This window comes from Leptodactylus fuscus, chromosome 7 (genome assembly GCF_031893055.1).
Source record: "Leptodactylus fuscus isolate aLepFus1 chromosome 7, aLepFus1.hap2, whole genome shotgun sequence".
NCBI classification, from domain to species: Eukaryota; Metazoa; Chordata; class Amphibia; order Anura; family Leptodactylidae; genus Leptodactylus; species Leptodactylus fuscus.
In genome coordinates this window covers 47,221,231-47,245,823 of record NC_134271.1, presented here as the reverse complement: position 1 = coordinate 47,245,823, position 24,593 = coordinate 47,221,231, and the positions used below count along the sequence as shown (strand labels likewise).

The window sequence follows — 24,593 nt, the reverse complement described above, 5'->3', positions numbered from 1 at the left end:
GGACTGCGCCTGTTGTACTTCAAAATGGCCGATCCTTTGTTCCAGTGGATAGACTTTTACATCATTTTTTTTTTAAAATATTCACAGTTAAATTCACGAGCTGTCAGGATCTTTAGATGACTGAGTTATAAACATAACTTTTAACCTTTAAGAAAGGATGATACATACCACGCCTTACTCTTAAGTCTACCCATGTAAGCCTGAGGCTATACAAAAACATTACGTTGTACACATCCGAAACGTGTGTTGATTCTATGTACCTCCCCTTTAAACATTCTTAAACACTTATCTTCTCTCAATCTCCTTTGTTCTTGGCTAAACCTGTCCAGATCACCTAATCTCTCTTGTCTGCTAAAAACTCTTTACCCACTTATCATTCTTTCATCAAGTTCTTGTGTTTTCAATACACTGGGACTAAGAAAACATCTTTGTCAAATAAGATGGCTGAGCAGGGCAAGCCGTCAACACTTGGATACTTTGAAGATCTATACAGATAGATGTCAAACTGGGAAACAACAAAGTATACATAAAATTTATACATATAAAACCAGAGAAATAGGAAGAATAATCCACTTTATCAATAAGTTTTCAGCATTTTGTACGGACGTGGAGTGTATTAAAATTCTGCATAGTTCTCATTTATACTATTATGGTGTATTATTGATCCTAGTAGCATGTTACAGAAAGTCAATGGGACAAATGCTAAACAAAGACGCAATCTGAAATAAAATCTTACATATAGGTCTACAGCTTGCTTTACCTACTATAGGTTTCAAAACTGTTTGCTTATCAGAAATAAAAAAAAAAAAATTAAATGTGGTAATATTAGTATTATTACCATTTAGATAAAATGGGCGTCAACTATCTCGGCGATGTAGAGAATGTGAAGGAGGAACCATCACTTTCCCGGTATGTACTTTCAATGTTTACTGGCAGTGCAGCTCTTATTACATATGGCGATATGATGCTGGTGAACTTTGACTTTTTTGCTCCATCATAATTCGGCAGCATTATTACACTGGGCTATTGTCAGTAAGGAGTATGCATTGCCAATAAGAGCCCTGAATATCTTTGTGTCTAATAAAACCCTTAATCTATAGTACAGAGTTTGTACAAGTAAATGTTATAAAATAGCTATACCGCACACAGGAAAACAAGTGTTCACATGGAAGAATTTGCAGCAGACACCGCAGCTGATTCAGCCGCGGCTCAAGACTCCATGCAGATTAGGCCCATTCGTCCGGAAATGTTGTTGGTGGAAAATGAAGAGGAATTAATCTTCATTTTCCTCTGTGTGACCAAATATACAGTAATAAGTTAGTAAGGCTGAAAAAAGACAAGTCTATCACAAAATTGATTCTACAGCCTGGGTCACTATGCCATCTCCAGAAATCTAATGCATATACACTAAATGTTATATGCTTCAAGAAAGGCATCCAAAATTCTTTAAAATTTTTGAAACAAATTATCGATTGCAATGTCCTCTAGAGAAAGTTCCATATTCTCACTGCCCTTACAGTAAAGAACCAGGCAGCATGGTGGCAGCATGGGGGTTAGAACTGTCGCCTTGTGCTGGAGTCCTAGGTTCAAATCTGACAAAGGACATCGACAAGGAGTTTGTTTGTTCTCATATTTCCTCCGGGTACTCTGGTTTGTTCTGACACTCCAAAGGTATAGTGATAGGGAATTTAGATTGTAGGCCCTATAGAGGACAGGGACCATAATTTCTGTAAAGCATTGCATATAAGTAAGAGAAGAAATAACTCTTGTTTTAATATTAGGGTCCATTCACACGGAGTAACGTGCCACGTGATCTGGCACGTATACGGTGTGTGTGACTTTGCGCCGTAAAAGCTCCCATTGATTTCAATGGGAGCCTGGATCGTATACGCCGCGTTATTTTGCGGCTGCAAAATCACGGCCGCAAAATAACGCGGCGTATACGATCCAGGGTCCCATTGAAATCAATGGGAGCTTTTACGGCGCGCAAAGTCACACACACACCGTATACGTGCCAGATCACGCGGCACGTTACTCCGTGTGAATGGACCCTTACTGTAGAATCCTTTCTTTCATCTAACTTTATACATATTTAATATTTTGTGTGTTTAGAATGGTCTTTGATCACAGGGTGTAATTCCGTTTATAGAGATAGGACAGACTTTTGGGTTAGTGCCCCATAAGAGCAGTTGACTTACCTTTGTTGGCATACAGTTCTATTCCTCTGCACCCTACTTGGGTCCATGTGAAAAACCGTACAAGTTCCATAGCTTGAGACAACTCCCTGTCTTTTTACTTGGACTCCGATACAGCACAACGGTATCTAACTGTATGGATTGAAACTTTTCTATATAGTGTTGCTGCACCCAGGGGGTAAATACATTTCTGTATGGCTGGAGGGTATATATTAACTCTACTGGGTATGACCGTCATTATTAGAGATCGCGCAGGACTCACATTACTTTTCTCAGCTTTGACTCTCCTGCTATTTTATGTCCTTTCTGCAGGTTACAAGGCAGGCCAAAGAAGGGTCACGTAGTCAGTTGGGCGATATGTCTGTCAGACTACTGTCACCCACCATAAACAAACGGAGTATAATGAGGAAGTTATGGCTTGCTTCTTTTAACAAGTCGGCTTCACCCTATTTATCCAACGTATCTCAGGTTGCTGAGAGTGTTTTAACAGGATGATGTGACATTAGATCTTTTGTGTAGTATCCAAGCATTGACCAACTTGAAGGTGTTTTCTCTCCATAGAACATCCTGCAGTTATTTTATGAAGTTCTGAAAATTTGTTCTCATGACCACAGACCAAGCACCTGCAAGTCACCACACCACAAGACTGACCAAACTGCGCAAATGTGCAAATGTCATGTAAGGTTAGATCAGTCTATCAGTGACGTCTTAGAAAAATAGTATACTTTTACAGAAAATTTTCAGAATCATCAACTGTCTTCATTTTTTTAAGCCAACAATTTGCGGACAGGCGTAGCACCATTTGTTTGGGACAAAGAAGCTTAGTTTTTGTTATTTCGGATAATGCCTTTAAGTTTTACAATACCATATTTGATGCTTAATTCACAAAAACAGTGATGCTGGGAATAATCGGCACTTATGAGAATATGGAGGTGCCAAAATAAACTGTTCCAATGAACACTTCTTATTTTTACGAGATAATGGTGACTGAGATAGTTGTATATCCATTCAAGACATGTCCATGTTCCATTTCATGAACATCCACAGGCAGTTATCGAATTCATGTAGGACAAAAATGTAGATGGTCTGTTCTATTTGCGTCCAGAAGAATAATTTTTTAGCATAATAATACTGTTGTTTTTTATTATTTTCAGAATAACGTATAAAATATTTAAAATGAGCCCTTCGGTCATGGACACTATGCCAAATCAGAAACTGGTCTATTATTACAGCAGACTTTCGTAAATTGGAACCAAGATGTACTTGTCATAGAATCAGACGGGGTGGCTATGAGATCTTTGGAGAGAGCTACAGATGATGAGTAGATTTCAGCCCGCATGTAGATCCTGGGCTCATTAATGGCCCTTAAAAGGCTGCTGATCCTACAGACCAGAGCAGAACCTGGGAGTGAGAGGAGGAGGAGGAGGGAGCTGCCCTATCATTTTGAGACTGGTGAGACCAAGTTGAACTGGTTTGTTTTTGTTCGTGTGGCTGATAGTAAGCCACACGTATAGTGAGGTATTATTTTTGTTACTGTGTAGTTAGTGCTCGGACGAGCAGAGATTTGTTTCATTTTTGCCTGAAGTTAAGGCTGTGTTTTTTTTGTATTTTTTTATGCCTGAAGCAAGTACGTTTGCTGCACATTTTGTGTCCGTCTTGCCTGTTTGGGTCCACACCACTGCTGCTGCCGAGCTAACTTCCCCACAATATATATATATATATATATATATATATATATATATATATATATATATATACACTTGTTCAATTGTAGTGATTATACCTGTGAATCCAAAATCAGTGGTTCATTTGCAGAATACGGACTTCCATAAAGTATTCATGTAATCTACTGAGAGCACAGTTCCCTAAATCCAATAGAGTAGGGACTCACTATACAGAGGTCACCTTGAAGTGGCTAGCGGGCTTATACACTGTAATCAAAATGTATACTAAGAACCTCATGTTCATTTTGTAGATTTTGTCGAGAAGGATAAATCAATGTATAATACTAGGATGTGTGGTCCATGTCTTTTTTTTTTTTTTTTTTTACAGAATAGACTTTTATGAATTGTGAATGCAGTCTGCCATCAGCACAGTCCTCTAGACCCTCATAATAGAGTTATACAGAGAATATATATATACTTTTTTTCTCGGGGGTTCTATTTCGCCCAAATCTTTCTAGGTTGGTTCTGACTCACGGTCATGTGATTGGAATCAGCATCCAGCCTCTGAGTCTATCTACATCCTTCATCCCCTCCACTGTTCACAAGTGCTACTCACACTCTTGCTGGCTCAGTGGTGTGCGGTCTGCAAAAAGTTACAGTTCGATTTCTCCTGCAGATCGGATCCAAGGCAACTTCATGGGATTCCACCCTTTGAATTGCTATTTAGTAAACCCGAACTCAGGCTATATTTCTATGGGAACCTCATTCTTCATTTCCATAGAAATGCATTGAAAGTCAGAGTTCTGGCTAAACCGTCAGTTTTGTGCACATAGCTCGCCACTGAGCCACCAACATAGAGAAAGCAGGATTAATTTCTAGAAAAACAAAACGGAGTGCTTCTTTAAGGGTTATCATACTTCTGTCAGTTTGATAGCAATCAGTTTCAACAAGGTTATATTTGATAACATCAGATAATGTATTTTTCTATCGTAAGTCTGAAGTAAAATCAGTCTGTCCATTTAGAATGCATGTAACGTCTTAATACTATATAGTTCCCAGTATTATTCATCAGTGTCAATCTTACCTCTTTCTCCATTCGAGCCGCAGGTTTTGTCGCTCTACTAGTAATGGTATGATACACTGTAAGATTTTGTGCTGGTCTTCCTTGGTCCGGTAGTCTTTTTCAAGCTCTTCTAGCATTAAGCTGGTCTGTGCAGCAATTAAATAAAGGGGGAAAAGAAGGGGAAACACGTAAAATTAATAAAAAGCTCATAGGCAAATGAGGACAGTAAATCAATATATTTTCATTATTACTATTGCATGTTTGCCAGATAATCAATATGGAGAATGATGACCGAAAATGGCTACCATATATTTGGACTTTAGTCAATATATGTGCCACATAAAACAAGCCATAAAACAGTATGTTTTAACTCATTTGTAACTCAGGTTACTTGAGAGGTATACACACATTGTTACAGTTACACTAAAATTACATTCTAGCATTAGAATACATATACACACACACTATATATATATATATATATATACACACACACACACACACACACACACACCGGTATATATTATTTTAGTAAATAGTTGAAATAACTCTTTATCATGTCTTAAGTATGCTTAGCATATTATACTTCTTATACATAAAGCAAATTGATCCCATTATATTTTGTAATAATTAGTAGGGTGATATAATATCGGTGTTACTCACCTCACCCAGGTCCTGCACTGCTTCCTCTACTTCTCCAGATCTCGACGTGTCCTCTTGTTCATATTTATCTACTACTGCATTTGACTTTCAAATTTGTGCCTAATACTAACCACGGCCATGTTCCTGACTATACTTACACAACAGTATGAGATCAGGAAATTTCATTCAGACTGAACAAGCCTGAACTGGGACTTCTATTATTATACTCTGGGGACTCTTCAGATGGCAGAGTATAAGAAATGGAAGCCCAGGGAAGTTGTGCAAACACAATAAACAAACAGTGTAACTTCTCCCTCCACTGGACTTTGGTCCAAATCCCTTTCCACTTTGGGCCTCCTGACTGAAGTGATGGACCACTGACACCTGAGATTGGGCTCAGTGGTGCCTGGCATAATTAAGGAGGCTTGAAAAATCCAGAAGAAGACAGGGAGACATGCCGGAGCCCACCTCCCCAGGGCCACTGCTTATGATACCCTGAGGTCTAAAGAGATGTGTTTGGTCTGAATAAATCGCCTGGTCAACCTTGCGAGACAAATCTCGTGAGGTTCACCCAACACATACTCCTCTAAATGTCCCACAATAGTAATCAACTATATAGGTTGATACCAATAGAGTGGATTACAAGATTGAATTACAATGGGGGCAAAAAGGTAATTACTTGCCATTTCCCCATTATTATAATCTGCCCGGGGTTAATCATAATTGAAATAAAATGCCCAATTAATCATTATTTTTATTTAGGTCACCAAGCCCTACATCCATCGATTGGTTAAAGGTGAAAAACCAAGGATTTCAGACTCCACAGCCCAGGCTAGCCAGCATTTCAACTTAAAAATCCGATTCTGGAATGTTACTATAACAATCTGGATCCAATAGTCTACATTTAAGGGGTTTCCCCTCTCAGAGACTTAAGTTCTATCCACAAGATAAGGAATAACTTGTAGACTGTCAGAACTTGACCGCCCAGATCCCACTGATAAGGAGAACAGGCTGTACTTTCGCTACTTCCTGTACTCTTATTGAAATGAATGGAGCAGTTCATGTGCTGCCCAACCACTGCTCCATCCAATTCAAGGGACAAATATCGCCAGTTATCAGTGGGGTCTGAGTGGTTGAATAGGGGCTAACGTCCCCAGATAGCAAAACACCTTTGAAGGGAATGTTTCATGTAATATAGGTCTGTAGAACAGAAATAACTCACTTTTATTTGGTTTTTTTTCACATGTTGCAAATATTTATTTTTAGAATTCTGGCTCAGAGGCGGCCACATTAGATACATCTTTACTGTATTGTCCATACTCTGTGTGCTTCATGGAAATCTAGCAGGAAAAGCTAAATACAAAGCCTTAAGCTGGGTTCACACCAGCGTCTGGACTCCGTTATCAGGTTTCCGTCTTCTGCATGCAGTGTCTGGCCGTGAGCGCCAGTGAGCGTTTTATGCGCTCCGTGGCGAAAGGTTTTTTTAAACCGGACACAGAGTACTGCGTGTCCGTTTAAAAAAAAAAACGGTTTTGCGGCAGAGAGCATAAAACGCTCACCAGCGCTCATGGCCGGACATTTTTCAAACCCATTCAAATGAACGGGTTTGAAAAATGCAGGCATGTTTCCGTCTCCTGCCTCTGTTTTGTGCAGGAAACGGAAACCTGCATAACGGAGTGCCGGGCGCAGATGTGAACAAGCCCTAATCTATATATAGTCCTACTATCCTGACTTATTTAGGCCTGTAGAACAACAGTTCTTTTAATAAAAGGGTTGTCCAAGAAAATTACCATTAAAAAAAGGTACATAGGCAGAATATGATAAAATATTAATGGGAGTCTGTCACATGAAATCAGCATATCAACCCAGCCCAGCAGATAGATAGGTTTGGATCACCTAAGTCAAATGATGTTTTCCCCTTATGAACTGGACAACCCCTTTAAACTAATGTTATTAGCTGTGATGTAAAAGAAAATATATGCCCTTGTACCATGTTAGCCAGTGGATATGAAATGAAAGAAATTTTTTGAGAGAAGTCCTCAGTAGTTGATACCTTTTTTAATGGCTAACTTAAAAAGTTTTTTGATGACATATCGAGCTTTCGGGACTACTATAAAGGTCCCTTCATCAGGATGGTATAACAATTTCTGAAGGTAGGTATATATATATATATACACAGAAAAATGGAGTGTTAGATGCAAAATAGATGGAGAACAGAACACCATGTAAATAAACAATGAAAAACCATATATATCAGTTCACAGGAAAGTTCTCTGGGTTTATGACTTCTTTGATCAGTGACGTGTTGTCTAGTGGTTGTAAAACGTCATAAAACCCTGGGCCAGGTTTAAACCCCTCTGAAGCGTGTTAAAGATCGTCATGAGTTTAATCTCCCATATGAGGCGATCTTTTCTGCTCTTGAAATTCCCTCTCAGTACCAGGATCTTCATATCCTGGGTCATGTTATGACTTTCATTGCATACCTTCAGAAATTGTGTTATACCATCCTGATGAAGGGACCTTTATAGTAGTCCCGAAAGCTCGATATGTCATCAAAAAACTTTTTAAGTTAGCCATTAAAAAAGGTATCAACTACTGAGGACTTCTCTCAAAAAATTTCTTTCATTTCATAGCTGTGATGTCTCAATCTAAACAGCAGAAAATATCAATTTATGGAATATGCTTCTTTTTGGCAAATTTCAGTATTTTTGGTTATACAGTATGATTGGTTACACAAGTTGAAATTATTAAGACCGATCCCTACAAGGGTCTAAACCAGGCATGTAACGTTATAGGGATGGAATAACTACGTCTTGTTTCATTCATTGTGCAGCTCAACATTGACTTCATCTATTAGGCCAAGGTGAGCTTACATCTCTATTGAAGAAAACACTGCATACTGTAGTAAGATGCCTGGTATCTTATAATAGTAGTCTTGGCTTAAGGTAAAATAACTATGGCACAACGCAAATGGATCTTGTCTGCTGTGATGAATAAAGAATCTTGCTGTGGCAAAAAATAAGGTTTGGGGTTTTTTTAAAGTTATTTTTAAATCTGTAGTTTTAGTTTATTTCACTTTAGTAAAATTAAATAAACCTAGATTGTACTTTCTATTCTTATTCATGATTTGTATATTTTTATGCATTTTTTTTCCATTTTTAATATTTATTTTATAGTCTGTTGCCTAAGGATCAAATTAGACTATGAGGGACATTATGTATACAATTGGAGTTCCATAATACACTCAAACACTAATGCAGGCGGCCTTAACCTGTACACTAAGTATACAAGTTTAATGAACAGGATGCTGTATATATACACTTGTATATGGACTGGCTCATAGAGGGAATCCTGAGTCTGAAACCTGCCTCCGTAACGTCCATATACCCTAATAGGAGGCATCGCACCTATTGATAGAGTTTGCCCTGGCGAAACGTATTTAAAGAATGGCATATACACATAGGCTGCATGCAAGTTGGGTCATTGTAATGAGTTTACCAATTTCAGAGAGTCAAACAACTTAACCATTAAACTATATAGAGAGAGATCTATGAGAAAAGACGAAACATTGCGTGTTATACAGATCATAAAATAAAGGACATAAAAAATCTGCAGGAAAGATTAAATACAATCTAAGATTTTCCTTATAGACTGAAGCTTGAGTGAATATTAAGGTATAAGATACATGTACTTGAATTAAATCACAGAAACAAGGAAAGACTATTGAGCGATTACGGCCAGAAAAACTACATAAACTGTCAGTAAAAGAGCGAGCTATGTATGCGCAATCAATAATGGCTACAGATTTTGTCAGTGGCACACAAAAATAATATACTACACAAAGTTTTAATATATTGGATAATATAAAGTCATTTTATGATTAGTGATACTGGTTAAATCGGCCAATATTTCATCTTTAAGAGGCAACCGTTGGATGATCTCAGTGTACCTCTGTGTTTTATTACTGTGAGATAATGTGCCAGACAAATGTCAAAATGGAAGAAATGAGTTACAGAAGAAAACCCAAGAACTAACGTCTCAGCTTTCACTATCAGGCAGCATACGTGACAAAGATGACCTGGTAGCATTCACTTTCTGTGATCTTTATACCATCATTTTTTCTTGGTCTTTGAACATGCAGTTTTTCATTGTACTTGTCCCAATGAATTCTTCAGAACAGCCAACAGGATCTCAAACTTTAGCCCCTTGCAGACGACCGTGGGTGAGATCAGTGCGCGGATCCGTGTTGTTCCCAGATGGCACACTGACCCATTCAGTTCTATGGGCTCATGAATACCACCATGAATAGCAACAGATCAGTATGTGGGCTATGAGTCTGAGCCGCAAAAGTGTTTTGGGTAAGAGCAGTCCATTATCTAATATGTATTGTGGTGTCCTGACTCTTCTCTATCAGCAGGTCAGGGGAAGAAATGATATGGCACACTGGACCTCAACCTGCTCATTTCATTATTGCCATGGGCGATACATCGCCATTGGAGCGGTCTGGCAAAAGATTATTCTCCCATGCTCCACAGAGTTGAGCAGACCTATATATGGTGGATTCAGAAGGAACAGCCATTTCAGCAGGTATCATAGATTTACGACCTCCTTCAGACAAACTGGTTTCTCTCTGATATCCCCAGTCAATTTTGGCTTTATATCCTAAAAGCTGTTTTGTACCTGCCTCTTCACATTCTCATCATCATAACATTTTTCACTCCAACATGGCTATATGAAGTTTTTTTTTAATTCAGGGAAGAAGTTGTTCTGCATCGGCTCTTCATATATGGTATATAACCTGCCACCATAATATGAAACCCTTTAGATTGTAAGCTCTTGCGAGCAGGGCCCTCAGTCCCATTGTGTCCAATGACGTTCTTTGTTATGTATTTGAACCCTACAAATTGTACAGCGCTGCGGAATATGTTGGCGCTATATAAAAATTATTATTATTATTATTATTATTATATTATTAAAGGACAACATAGTTTTATAACTCATCTGCATCCAGCTCCATTTTATATGTATTTAAAGGGACGGTATAAAATTCTAGATTACAAAATATAGCTGGTTTCTCAAGAAACACCATCACACTGGTTGGTCGTTAATGCAGCTCCGCTCCTTTGAAGTGAATGGGACTGAGTTGCAATATACAACATGTAGACAGGTGTTTCAGTGTTTTCACAAGAATGTATTAAAGGGGCTCTATCACTGGGAAAGTGATTTTTAGCTAAGCACATACTTTAGAAAGGCTACTCCACACCTACCTTTTGTATGCAAATTTCCTCAGTAGTTTTTGAATAAGTCAGTTTTTATTCACGTGCTAATTAGCCTTCTCCGTGCACTCCGGAAATCTCATTGTGCACCCTCTCTGCTATTCTCTATGTGTATGTACAGCAGAGGCTGCTGTGCCGGTGACTCAACTCTCTGCTCTCATACACAGAGAATAGCAGACTGTGATCACAGACATCTCCGGAGTGCACAGAGAAGGATAATTAAAATATGAATAAAAACTGACTTATTCAAAAACTACTGAGGCAATTTACATACAAAATGTATGCGTGAAATCGCCTTTTCTAAAGGCTATACAAGTATGGGCTTAGTTAAAAATGACTTTTCCCAATGATAGAGCCCCTTTAAGGCTGCTCTGATCCTGGACATTCCCTGTATACAGTATGTAATCCATCATGTCCCTTGATGTCCATCATATGACTGGGGAAGATAGGAATCCACTGTAATTAAGCAATAAGGGCCACTTGTGAATGAGAGAAATACATTGTAAATAGTATTCGATCGAATGCGTGTAAGTGGCTGAACACCAAAGGGTTAAGCGCAGTGAATATTTGATGCGCTTAACCCCTTGGTGTTCGGCTGCTTACACGCATTCCTATGGGAGCGAAGTATTTGATCGAATACTATTCACTCATCTTTAATTATAAACCATAAGGAAATGATGCAAATGTAAAATTATTAAACTTATTACATAAAGTATAACATATTTCTAGAAAAATTGGAATATTTCAGTCCCACTGATTTTTCAGTAAAATCCCTTCTATGCTGCTGGTATCCACTGGACAAAAACCTATAAGGAAAATGGTCCATACAAAGGTAGCGGGTGCCAACAGAGGATGTGATAAAGCCCGGGCGACAGTTAAAGGAGTAGACATTACTTTAGGAACCTATTATAGGAATTGTTATGAACCTTAATGACAGGTACTAGTTCTCTGACCCATGCTTCCCCTAAGGGTTGACTGAAGCCTTCACCTACTATCTTAAGCTAATGGAGGTATGTTACAGTCAGGGGCTAGAGGTCAACAAAGTGGATAACAAACACTTCTCTAAGTTGTGGTTTCCATAGCCTTATCAGGCCTCAGCATTATAAGGGCATGTGTGCTATTTCCAATGTTTGTACAATGCCAACACTTTCATTCAATTGTTTCCTGAGTGAGATGGACTTGCCCTGGTGACCTGATGTTTAAAGACAAGGTTAACAGGGCAGATTCAGGGGTCAGCAGGATGTGTACCTAAGAAATTGTATTTTCTTAATAAAGATGCCCTTACTTGAGCAGACTAAAAAGATCAGGGTTTGTAACATATAGAAAAATAGACGCTCAACATAACTGAGATCTAATGCGGCAATAAACCATGGAGAGAACATGATACAGAACGTATAGGAGAGAATTTACACACTTTAATAAAAGTGACCACCAGTAAGGGTTTCCTATCAAAGAAGGGTTTCTTATCAAAAGTTTAGATAAGAGGAAAAACTGATTTTTACTGCGCAAAACAGCATGGCTTTAATATCTCAGGTCCCAGTAGTAATTCATTCTTATATTGGTATTGGGAGCCTTGGGATCATTATGGAATATTTCAGAAAAACTGATATTCGGTGTTATGCCCAGTGCAGGGCCTGAGGGGGCAGTGCACGACTCCAAATACAAAGATATAAGTCGTGAACCACTCCTTCACTAGGCATAACACCAGTTATTTCTTCTTCCTGGACCGTTCCTTTAAAATGAAACTTTACAGAAACTGTTCAAACAGCAAATATACAATATGATATAGTGCAGAAACAAAAATCCTTTATTAAAATGAAGGCGAGCTTCCAAAGTTCTACCATTAAGGGGCACGTATTACTTTTATATAACAGTATTGATCCAGGTTCATACAGTATATATGAGATCTTGCGTATACGTTCGCTTCAAAGCACAAAAGTACTAAGGCCAATATTTTCTGAGTTCCAGAAAGTGGGCATTTTGGCGACTAATGTCCGGATTAGTGTACCATTAATGTATTTACAGAGCATAGACTTACGCAAACATAAATTATACGGATTTCTACACACAAGCATATAAATATGCTCATATTTCTTATTGTAAGTATCACATAAAATAATAGCATTGTAAAGGTGAGGCGGGGATGAGAAGTGTTGTTTATAGAAGCCAGCTGCTTAGACTTTGGCGCCCAGCGTTATTAAACTTGCTATTTTATGCTTACGCAGTCTCCCCTCCCTTCAGCTGCCCCCACTGGCACAGGTACAGCTGAAACCTTAAATCCAATGCAAAGATTCTGTAAGTGATTAATTGTTTGAGACACGGCTGACCATATGGAACAGAGAAGGCATCAAGTAATTCATACTTCTGTAAGCGCTGCTTGGCCCCTGTTGCTTTTAATGCACAGGAAGAGTGCTGGCGAAACCTAGACCGGGTGTCTTGCCCCTGACAGCCCATTAAGAAATCTCGAAGCACCTCTCTCAAGTTCTGCTCTTGCTTTCTCAATGGCAGCCCTAATAAAACAGAAGCAAATCTTTCCAGCAAGTCTTAAATCTTTCACGTACAGTACATTAGCAGCGGATTGCTAAAACAAGTGCCTTTTTTTGGCTTGATAGGAAATTGGGACTTCATTCCCCTTGACTACTTGCTAAAAACAAGTTGTATGAACCATATCTTGAGCATAGGTGCCTTTTGTAAATGTATCAATGACATGTACACATTACAAACTCTCTCTCCGTGGTCTCTTTTTCTAGCCTCACCGATGGACAATCTATTATAATACGCCACAATGTAGGCAGTACAAAACCATTATCGGGCATTAAAATGGCGCTACTATCTGTATAAAGGCCAGAAAGAACTGTCTGTGCTCTCTAAACAAATGGTCTGGTAGTGATGTATCTATAGCCATGGAGAATGTGAACTATCAGATTAAATTAGATTTATTTTTTTTATTTTATAGTCACAATGTCAAAGTAAGCCCCCTCCCATTGTTGATACTTGATGTGTCACCACTGATCGTGACATCAAAGGTTTTAAACAACCAGAACGGAAGTTTTGTCTGAACCTGCCCAATGGGGTCCTCAGTTGTCAATCAGGGCTCAGTAGGTCCAGGTTTAATACTAGTCCAGTATTACAGATATTGTCTCACTTTACACAAAAAACATATGTTCAGACGATGACTAGACTCACGTATTGTCTGCTAAATACGGTTTTAAATTGCAATATAGGAAAAAAAAAATTGAGAAAAAAAACTTGGCTCTATGTCTGCTTAATAACCTTTAAAATTAAAGTTATATGTATACATATTGTACTTTATATAGCTTTATATTGTACATAAAAATACTAAAATAAAACTAAAAATTATAAAAGGACTACTTATTCAGTTGGTTAAAACAAATGGAAGTGGAAAAAAAGTCTTAGCAAGTTGAGTGAAACATAACAATACAAATGTGTGACTTATGTTAATGGCCACCTTCTCCTCTCAGGCAGTATACTATACAGTACTTGGTAAGTAGTCAAGAGGCCACAGCAACCAATATCATAGTCTCGTATACTCACTGGTCGTCGGCTCACATGACCGCTGAGACCACTCAAAGGGACAGGTGACACGTCACTTACATACGTCACTAGTTCCTTACCAGCGACCACTGATTTCAACAGTCACGAGATCCTGGGGGCCATGAACAGACAACGGAGCCTTCCCAGAGGTTACTCCAAATTCTACACAACCTCTTGCACATGAACATAGTTCTTCCCATAATATTATATTTATAGATTATTATAAGTAAAGGATCTTCATAAAATTAAGGTCTGATTTCTATTGAAACAAACCAGGTATACTGTGTCAATAACACTCTACTTAAAGGGATAATTCATAGAATATTATATATATATATATATATATATATATATATATATATATATATATATATATATATATATATATATAAAAAGAAAGAAAGTAATTGACTTATGTTAAAGAAAAAATAAAGTTGGACAAGTAAGGCACTTAAGTGGTTTCTCTGGCCAGCGCTCTTCGGTCTCTACCTCCCAGTTTCGGGGGTCTGCCGACTCAGGGAACATTCTGACAATCACCATTTACCTTACACTTCGTAAGGCCACTGTCGATTTTCATGACGACCGCAAATATCTTCATTTGCATGGGTGTCCAGATACTTATTGGTAGACAGTGTATTCAGGTTGTGTGATACTGCACATTTCCAGGGCTCACCTCTTTCTCATGCAAAGCTTATGAATGCATACATAGTACATTTTATATCTACATAGTACCTGATATTTCCTCATATACGGTTCAATATTTGGAATTGTATGGCCATCTTTTATAGGCCTGGAACTTCTGTAGGTATAATTTTCTGTACTAATCGACCATAATTCTCGTCCTTTGAGCCAAATGTTCTGACAACACATTAAATTTGTGGGACGGTGATGTCATGTTGATGTTTTGCCTTACAAGTATATTGTATTTTGCAAGAAACTGCTTAGGCAATGGGATAATAATTTAGGCATATAAACGTAATACGCAATCTAATTCCACCTATGAATACATCGTAGGTTCTCTGCTTGTCAGTTGTTTGGTCACATTGTTCTTGCCAAGTGCACTGCCATGGTGATATTCAATAGTTATGGCACATTTAAGGTGTTTTTTTCACACACTGTGCTTAGCCTTTCTTTTTCCACAGACTGGTACTGTGTCAAGTCCAAATGATCAATAATTCCATTGGAGGGTAATTTGTTTGGACGTGTCTGCGGTGCAAGGTTACAACGCCAGAAAAGTGAATGTTGGAGCCGTGTGGAGTAAAACAGTGAACTTACTTGGCATCTTCGAGTCTGCGGGTGAGTGCAAGGTTAACCTTTTACCACAAGTAATCTATCCTGTAACCCCCCTCTTCAGGACCCTTAACACCAGGCATTCTGGAGCAGTCACGTCTTACAGGCTGAGTTATATGAAGTGAAAATAAAAAATATGGAAGGGGAAAATACTGGAGTGGGAAAAAGAAAGATAAATCGGCTAGCAAGAGAAGCCAGATGACAGGATGGTGCCCGGGTTGTAAATATGTTTGGAAACACAGTAAAGGCGAGGAGAGAACATGGCTTTTGTTTGCTGCCCTACAGCCTGTCTTTATCCCAGCGGCTGCCTGCTTGGGTGAACATATGTTTTCTGAACAAGAAGTGGAGCAGAAAGTACTCTTTGTTATTCATTCTTTTGTGGACCCTCTTGCCCTTGTCCATGTTTAGGTCGGGTCTAAACACAACTTTGTAGCAGACACTTAAATTCTGAAGAGCTGACATGGTATCCCATGCATCAGTGGCAAATGACTATTGATGTAGGCGGCCGAGCTAGTGCGGACAATTAGGGTTCACAGCATTTCTGCTTCTTAATTAGTAAAAGAAATATATATATATATATATATATATATATATATATATATACACAAAAACACAAAAAAAAGAAAAAACAATAGTTATTTAAGATGGCTCAGTGTTACTAACCAGAAAGACAAAAGTCTCCTGTATAGTCTTTAACTGTTCAGTGAGAATCTGGAGTTTACTCCTTACTAAGAGAAAATGTCAAAACCTGATCAGTTGTCAATTAAAAAAAAAAAAAGTGGTTTTTTTTATCCTACATTTTATACGGTATATATTATTTAGTGCTAATAAAACAAGCACAGCTTTATCACCAAAAAATCCTTTATATATCTGTCTATTGCAAAGTTATCTATGACTAATGTATTTTTCTCTATTCTTATTTCATCCTATGTGTATCTATCTAAACTCAATAAGCAATTATATTATTTATATAATGCTAATAAAACTGCTCATTTGTCTAAATTACCTTATCAAATATTAAGGTACCTATAGCTTGGCTTTTCATTCGGCATGACATCACAATGAGGAAAATGTATTAAGATTTGCATTTCCTATACCAGATATAGTAAATTCCATGAACAGAGATGTCCCCACCCCGGCCCATCTATATTTGCTGGTCTGCTCTTCCAGCTTAAGGCTGAGGCCCCAAATGGTGGAAATGCAGCTTTTTTTGTTGCAGATTTTGCATCTTTTTTTTTTTTTTTTTTTTTTTGAGCCAAGGTCAAGAATGTCTAATAAAAGAAAGGGGTATACATAGAAATCTCTTATACTTCTCCTTTCTGCTTAATCTACTCCCAACTTTGGCTGAAAAAAAGCTGCAAATCTTCAACAACAAAAAAGCTGCTTCCGCAACGTGCGGCTTTAGCTTAAAAAAAGTAAAGAAAAAAGCACAAAAAAAAAAAAAAACCTGCTGAAATGGCACAACCCGGGTGCAATTCAGGGCTGTGCACCTGGCATCACAGTGGCTTAGTGGTCAGCCTTGCAACAATGGAGTCAAATCTAACTAAGGACAACAATCTGCAAGGAGTTTGTATGTGTGGGTTTCCACCCACACTGCAAAGAAATACAGATTTGGGGAATTTAGGTTGTGAACCCTATATAGCACAATGACTGACAATATCTGTAATGTGCAGTCGAATACGATGGTGTGAAACGAGATACAATAAGAGAAATAAATAAGCAAACGTGCCACTGCTATGCTAGTTTTCTGACCTATCCAGGGACAGTAAATCCCCCGCTAAGGGTTATAGGTGATTTGTAAATGCACATACTGAAATTCCTTTATTCTGGTATTAATGGGAAGTTTTAGGACTTTAAAAAAAAAAAGCAGAAAACCTATAAAGGGCCTAGAACCTCCAGTGAGTGAATCAAAAATTAAATGTTACTCTAAAATATGTTACTTTTAGGTTAGGGCCCCACTTAGTGAAAACGTCATGATTTAGCTGAAGCGGAAACGCAGCGGCAAAAACCACAGCGATTTACAGTACCTGAAAGTGGATAGAATTCTGGCTAAACCCTAACACATATTGCAGAAAAAAAATCTGCAGCAGATTTCAAAAACACTTGTGGATGTCAATTATACCTAAGGAAACACTGGCGGTTTCTGTACAGGGATAATAGAAGCAGAAAATCCACAGCAGAAAAAACTGTGTGGACTTCCTGCAAAAAGCGATGTGGAAAAAACTGCGAAGCATTCCCAAAGGGTTTTTTTGTTTTTTTTATTTCACGCATAATGAGCTGGTAAAAACTCTAGTGTTTTGCGTTGCCCTTTCTCTGATCACACATCATATCACTTTTTTTTTGTTAAGAAATTTTAACCTACAGAGAAGTCCATAGAAAAATTGTGAGAGAATGTTGCGCTTCCAATAAATTAAAAAAAAAAAAAAAAAAAAAAAGTTAATGCACACAAAAATGTTTGATGTTTCAGATTTTCTATTTTCCTAATGACTAACACGTAACAATTGGCTGCGACATTTGCAAAATTAGTGTATGTTCACACTAAGTTTTTTGGAGCCTCAAAATCTGGGTCCAAAAACGGTTCCCATTGACTTCAAAGGGAGCCGCTCGCTTCTTTTTCCCGCTAGGTAGTAGCACAAAAAAGAAGCGAGCTGCCCTATCTTGCTGTGGATTCCACGGCTAACTCAGGCACGGCATGAGGCTCCCTCTCGATTAGGCCCATTCTTCGGGCCTAATCCGGAGCGGAATGCCGCAACTGGATGATGGCGCACTGCACTGGCATCCCGTCACGGCTAGCCGTGCGGAAGTGTTCACACGCGGAATGCAAATTTCGCCGTGTGAACATACCCTTAAGGAGTCAAACAAACACACACAAAAGATGCAGCACTTTTCCAAAATGATTGTGTGTAAATCTATTGGCTCTTTCATTCCCAGTCTACTGAAATTTATACAACACTGGAGTAGGAAGAAAGATTTGGACTACCAGAATATAAAAAATACACAAAAGACATTAATATGTATAAATACTTAAGTATACACCAAAACTTGCAAAAATTTGTAAAGAAAATCACAATAGTAAGAAAATAGAAACACAAACCACTTCCAACTGATAGATGAATATGGGCACTTTCAGATGGTTGGACTGATCCAAAAACACTAAACAATGATGGAATGAAACAAAAATCTGCCCTTTTTGTGACAATGAGCTATCTGGGCCTGCTGAAACCTGTTACTTGTGCGGCTTCTTTTCATTGTATTTGAGTGCACATTAAGGAAAACAATGGCAGGACATTTGCATTGTAACCATGTGCAGGGGTTAGGCATGTGACCTCTAAGGCTGATGTACTTGTGTTGTACGCAAAAGTTCTTGACAATATAAACAAGAATTACTGCTGTTCCAAAAGAGCGCAGACAATTAAGGACAATGCCGGGCGCTTGTTGAACAGCTGTTGGAGGTTCCTCCTGACCTCAAGAAGTGGTTGCACTTTTGCGTGTTGGGAGTTGGAACATTTCTGGTTCCATTCAATTTTTTGAGAAATGTTCCACTTTGTGTTTGCAGTTTATGACCTTGTTTATGTCCTAGAGACCATGCTATTAGGAATCAATGCTAAAGAAGTCTAGTAACATTATGACCAGCTGTTAGTAAATATATCATCCTCCTGACACCATGAGAATACAGACAAAGACCCACACCAGTGGCTGCGAGATTGGATGTTTCTGACCTTTTATTCTGCACATCTATTCATTTTATAGTTATATCCCACTCAAATAGATGGCAAAATGCTGAACATATTGAATATGTTATTGGATTTAACAAATGCTAGGATCATGAGATGCAGCAAAATGAGGGACCGTTTCTAGAAAGACAAATTTTACTTGCAAAAAAATACCATACTGATCCCAACTCTACCTCTAGGAGTCAGATAAAAGTCACTCGTAGACAAAAACAAATTTAACAGATAATAGGGGTTATATCAGATATATGATATAAAGTCATGGGGCATGCCAAATATATGACAGGTGGGTCCCTGAGCTGTCAGGACAACAAGGATCCCGTTTGCTTGTATGTGAGGAGAATACTCCTTTGCCAAAAAGATTATTGGAAGCAGTTTATACAAATATTATTGTATATATGTCTAACTTGTCACAATACTGGTCTCCTCCTATGGGGCAGTGGGACCTTTTGGGTCATTTGGCTTCAGGTTCTGTTCAACTCCAAACTTTCTTAAATGACATGGGCATACTTACCGAGTCTTAGGGAAAGACCAGTGGTGCATGTAGCATAGCATGCCAATTTTTTTTTTTGTTTCTACAGGCCACAAGCTCTATTTACAGGCCAAGCCCTAATAAAAGGCCCTCCCTTACCTTAACCGCCTGCAGCCTTCCACATTTTACATAGGACTGCTTCATGCACCCCTCCATAATTTATACAGGACTATGTGCACAATCCTCTATACTTATATGGGACTGCCGCAAGTTCCCCTCTTTTCTTATATACATAGATTTGCTACATGCATTACTCTATTTTACACACTGCATACACTACCCAATAATTTACACAGGACTACTACACACCTGTCTATACTTTTCGCAGGTCTATTGCATACACACCTCTGTACTCTACATAGGATTGCTGCACACATCCCTCAGGACTACAATACACACCCCTATATACTTTACACAGGGCTACTGGACGCGCCCAGTACTTTATACAAGTCTGCTGCCCGCCTTATGCCCCTTACACAGAGGTGCAGCAGCGCTGCCCAGGAAAGAAGGCTGTGTAGCAGTCCCATGTAAAAATTAGAGCCAAGGGTTGCAGGATGAATTACATACTATATGAGATCTTCCTTAGAATAGAGCAGTTGCCTTTTTGATTATTTAGGACATCTGTTCCTCTGATGGGGAACAGTCGTCCAGTGTGTATGCTCTGTATTATAAACAGTAAATCAGATTTTACAAGGCCGCAAAATACTATCCTTCTTGGGCAAGTAATCTCCTTGTTTAGGATAGGTTTTGGCAACATATAGGAGATTTGCCATCTCCTTCAGAAGTCTGAAAGATCTCCCTTTATTATGTTAGACTCCATGATATTATATGAGAGTTGACAAGTATGGACACCGGCTTCGTCACAACCTACACAAGCAATAACTTGATGCCTAATAGCTGAAGGGGTCGGATCCCTGCTGATGTTTAAATCATGAACTATGATGAGGATAGGGCTTCAGTTATAGAGAACCTTTCACCCCCTCCAACAACTCTGGCTCTATACATTAGTAATAGATGGATTCTGGCACAGTTAGATTTTTTTCTCTAGTCTCCTTTCCTCCCAAGAAATCGATGCTAGTAGATTTAGTGTCTGATAAGTTACTTAGGCTCTGTACTGTCAGGAGGGCGGAGTCAGGCAGAAGCAGACAAGGGGCGTGATTCTGAGCTCTGACACTGGCTGCCTGTGATTGGAGCTCTGAATCACACCCCCTGCCTGACACCGCCCTTCTGACAGTACAGAGCCTAAATAGCACAGAAGGCACCAAAACTACCTGCACTTTTTTCTCTGGAATGGTGAGGTCTAGAGAGAAAACAAACGGTACTGGAATCAGTGAAGCAGCAGCTATTAACAGACGGTAAGAACTTGAATTTGTTGAGGTGGTGAAAGTTCCTTTAATAATTAACAGATTACCAATTAAGGCTGTACGTTGCAGTTGGGAAAAAAAAATTATTTTACAGTACAAGAAAAATGGATGATTTTGAGTAATCTCATACCCACAATGTGGAAAAGCTGTGGGTAAAATCCTGTTTCAAAAAGTGGGTGTGTAGCAGTCCTGTGTCGCAGGAAGGAAAAGAAATGCAGATGAAAATGCAGCAAAAACGCAATGAGAAACGCTTAACCGTAAAGGGGTTTTCTACAAACAGCAGGATAGGGAATAAGTGTGAGCAGTGAGGACAGGATTCCCCCGTGTGAATGGAGCACATGCATGACCATGACCACTTACTTCTATGAAACTGATAGAGTGCAATGCTCCGTCAGTCCCATAGATATGAATGGAGTGGTGGTCACACAGGCACAATGGTGCTTCATTCACATAGGAAACTTATTTGTACATTGCAATATTTTCATTGGTATATTCAGAATGTGCAGTATATCTGTAAGTTGCATTGTGAATAATAGGAAAGCTAACAGGACATAAGCCCAGTACACAGTAGTAAGACAACTGTGTTCTAACAGATCTGTTGCCCTTTATTCCCAACATATTTGTATTAAAATTCTCCTTTTTTTAACCACCTAGACAATGTCTTGAACTACATTCCTTTTCTACATAAAATTTCCTGTTCCTGAGCAGTCAGAAAACTCTTTGATTTGAGCAAGCGGCAAGTCAGAAGCTATGTCAGCACCGCAGCACAAGAAAGGATCAGATTGTCTTTGCCATATGGGATTTTCAAGAGTAGGCCCCAAACAAATGGACAGAAGCAGCGTGCTTTGTGAAAGTGATACTTCCTATAGCAGTGCATGGGAAGTGCCATATAAACAGGACAAAAGGAAAGAGGCATGACCAGCGGGATCTTATAATAAATACCACTGTGAACGTCCTGCTCATCAGAACGGAAGATTAAAAACATGTTTTAATACTTACAGTCATCTTCTTTTGATGTGCAAAAAGGCTCTGCCAGGACTGAAGAGCGTTCCCTGGGAGAGATTCAGTTTCTGTTTGTCTTTGTGGAAGTTCATTCATTCTCCTTTAGATTGTGTCCTTTTTATTTTTTATGCCCAGCATTATAAACAACCTTACACGAGAATCTTAATAGGCAACTTGAAAAAACATAAACGCTATAATAATATTAAACACTAAATGCCTATACATGTCCTTACTCGTATAAAAAACTAAGCTATTGTGTTCAGTTGTCATCAAAAATTGCTAAGAATTGATAAGTGGATAGAAAATCGATTTCTAAAAGATGTGTAGAATAGGCAGGATTTTACCTAGAGGAGGGGGTCAAAAGTATAAATAGAAATATAGGGCAATTGGCACGAGCCTCATGGGGTTTTTTGCCTTCCCCTGGATCAACACTATAGGGATTGTAGGGTTATAAGTTGGACTTAATGGACTGATGTCTTTATCCAACCTCATCTACTATGTAACTATGCATATACATCGCACAAATGCATAGAAATAGACACGTAAACTAATAGACACTCTCATTGCCCCCTCTATAAAGCGAATACTAATGCCGCCATACAGTGTACGTAGACTCATGGCTGAACTTCATTTTTTTTTAAATGTAGATTATGAGCCCCATATAGGGATTACAATGTACTCTTTTTTTGTCCTATCAGTAGGTCTTTTACTTTTTTTTTGTCCTATCAGTAGGTCTTTGTAGAATGGGAGGAAATCCACGCAAACATGGGGAGAACACACAAACTCCTTGAAGATGTTGTTCCTGGTGGTATTCGAACCCAGGACTCCAGCGCTGCAAGACTGCAGTGCTAACCACTGAGCCACCATGTTGTCCCAGCTGAACTTCATATTGTCAGTTTTGCAAAATGTCTTTTGGCCACTGCAGACTAGTGACAAGCGAGTAGCAGAACAATGATAGGTCATCTCTTTCTTTGGGGATGATCCCTTTTACAGTATAGGAAAATGCTTCTGATTTTTGCAGAACTACTTAGATTATTTAGATTTGGTGGATCAGATATAGAATTTTTATGCTGATTTAAAGTACAATAAGTTTGGACAGGATTTAAAAAAACAAAACAAAAAACAAACAAACAACGATACAATGTAATGTCAAATATTTGAAGAGAAATAACATAACTTAACTGAGGAATGCTTATGATTTTAAAACAGATTTTACCCTTTTTCAATATATAGGATTTTTTTTGCAAAATATATGGTGGAAAAAGTCCAGTAGGGGCGACAAGATCATCTCAGATCATAACCTGTCAGCTGAAATCCTAATGTTACACCTGCAATGATAGAAGTTACCAGGCAAAGTTTTAACCATTCTCATCTGTCTTTTTTAGAATATATATATATATATATATATATATATATATATATATATATATATATATATATAATTTTGATTTAGAATAAATGGAGATACTTCGGTTAGCAGAATACTGGCACCTGACAAAATAAATGACCTTCAACACTATAAAAGGGGCACTTGTCTATTACGGCCATTTAATGCAACTTATCTCTTGTGCAATCACTACTGATCCGGGTGATATTCCACCAATATCAGAGGATTTTTGTTTCGTTAGGTACGGAGAAATTCATAAAGCGAGATGCCGGACATGAAAATAAGAGTTGACAGTCAGAGACCAAAGACAACAAACAAAATGAGTTTATCCACATAAGGGTTCAAACACCAGATGGCAGGTCTAGAGAATGTGCTAGCCAAAGACATGCTATATAGCTTACTATACTACACACTGCACAGCACAACCATTTGTATTAATGACCTGGAAATGGAAGGCAATGTGGTTTTTTTCACAGAATGATGTACAATTTGCAAATTTAGGAATGACTGCAGAAAGACCTCAAGTTGTTAATGTGGTTAGTCACATTTCAGAAGGAATGTTGATAAATGGGAACGTATGCCTGAAGACAGTCTGTCACCAGAAAACTCCTTATTGGACTATAAGCAGTCAGGTAGTCAGGGTTCATATGAATAAAACTTTGGTTTTCTGCTTCCCATTTGGTGTCCTTGGTGAGGAGATCTTAGCTTATCCTTGATATGCTAAGGGGTGATTTGGTGCAACAAGGGCGTTCACATTGCTCTCAATATACCAAATAGCTATGCTCTCTGATGCCAGTCCCTCCCTGTCATTTCTGACCTTGTCAAAAACAGCAAGAAGGTAGGGGCTGTGCGTATAGCTCAATAGGGACAGAGTCCCGGTAACAAACATAGG

General features: G+C 38.5%; 1 protein-coding gene across 1 annotated transcript in view; it reads right to left on the bottom strand.

Moving 5' to 3' along the window:
• Positions 1-24,593, bottom strand: part of FTO (FTO alpha-ketoglutarate dependent dioxygenase) — a 201,963-nt gene that overhangs the window by 127,116 nt on the left and 50,254 nt on the right. Inside the window, exon 8 of the mRNA XM_075281881.1 lies at positions 4,944-5,068. Coding sequence (XP_075137982.1) covers positions 4,944-5,068 — 125 coding nt within the window. The remainder of the gene's footprint in view (positions 1-4,943; positions 5,069-24,593) is intronic.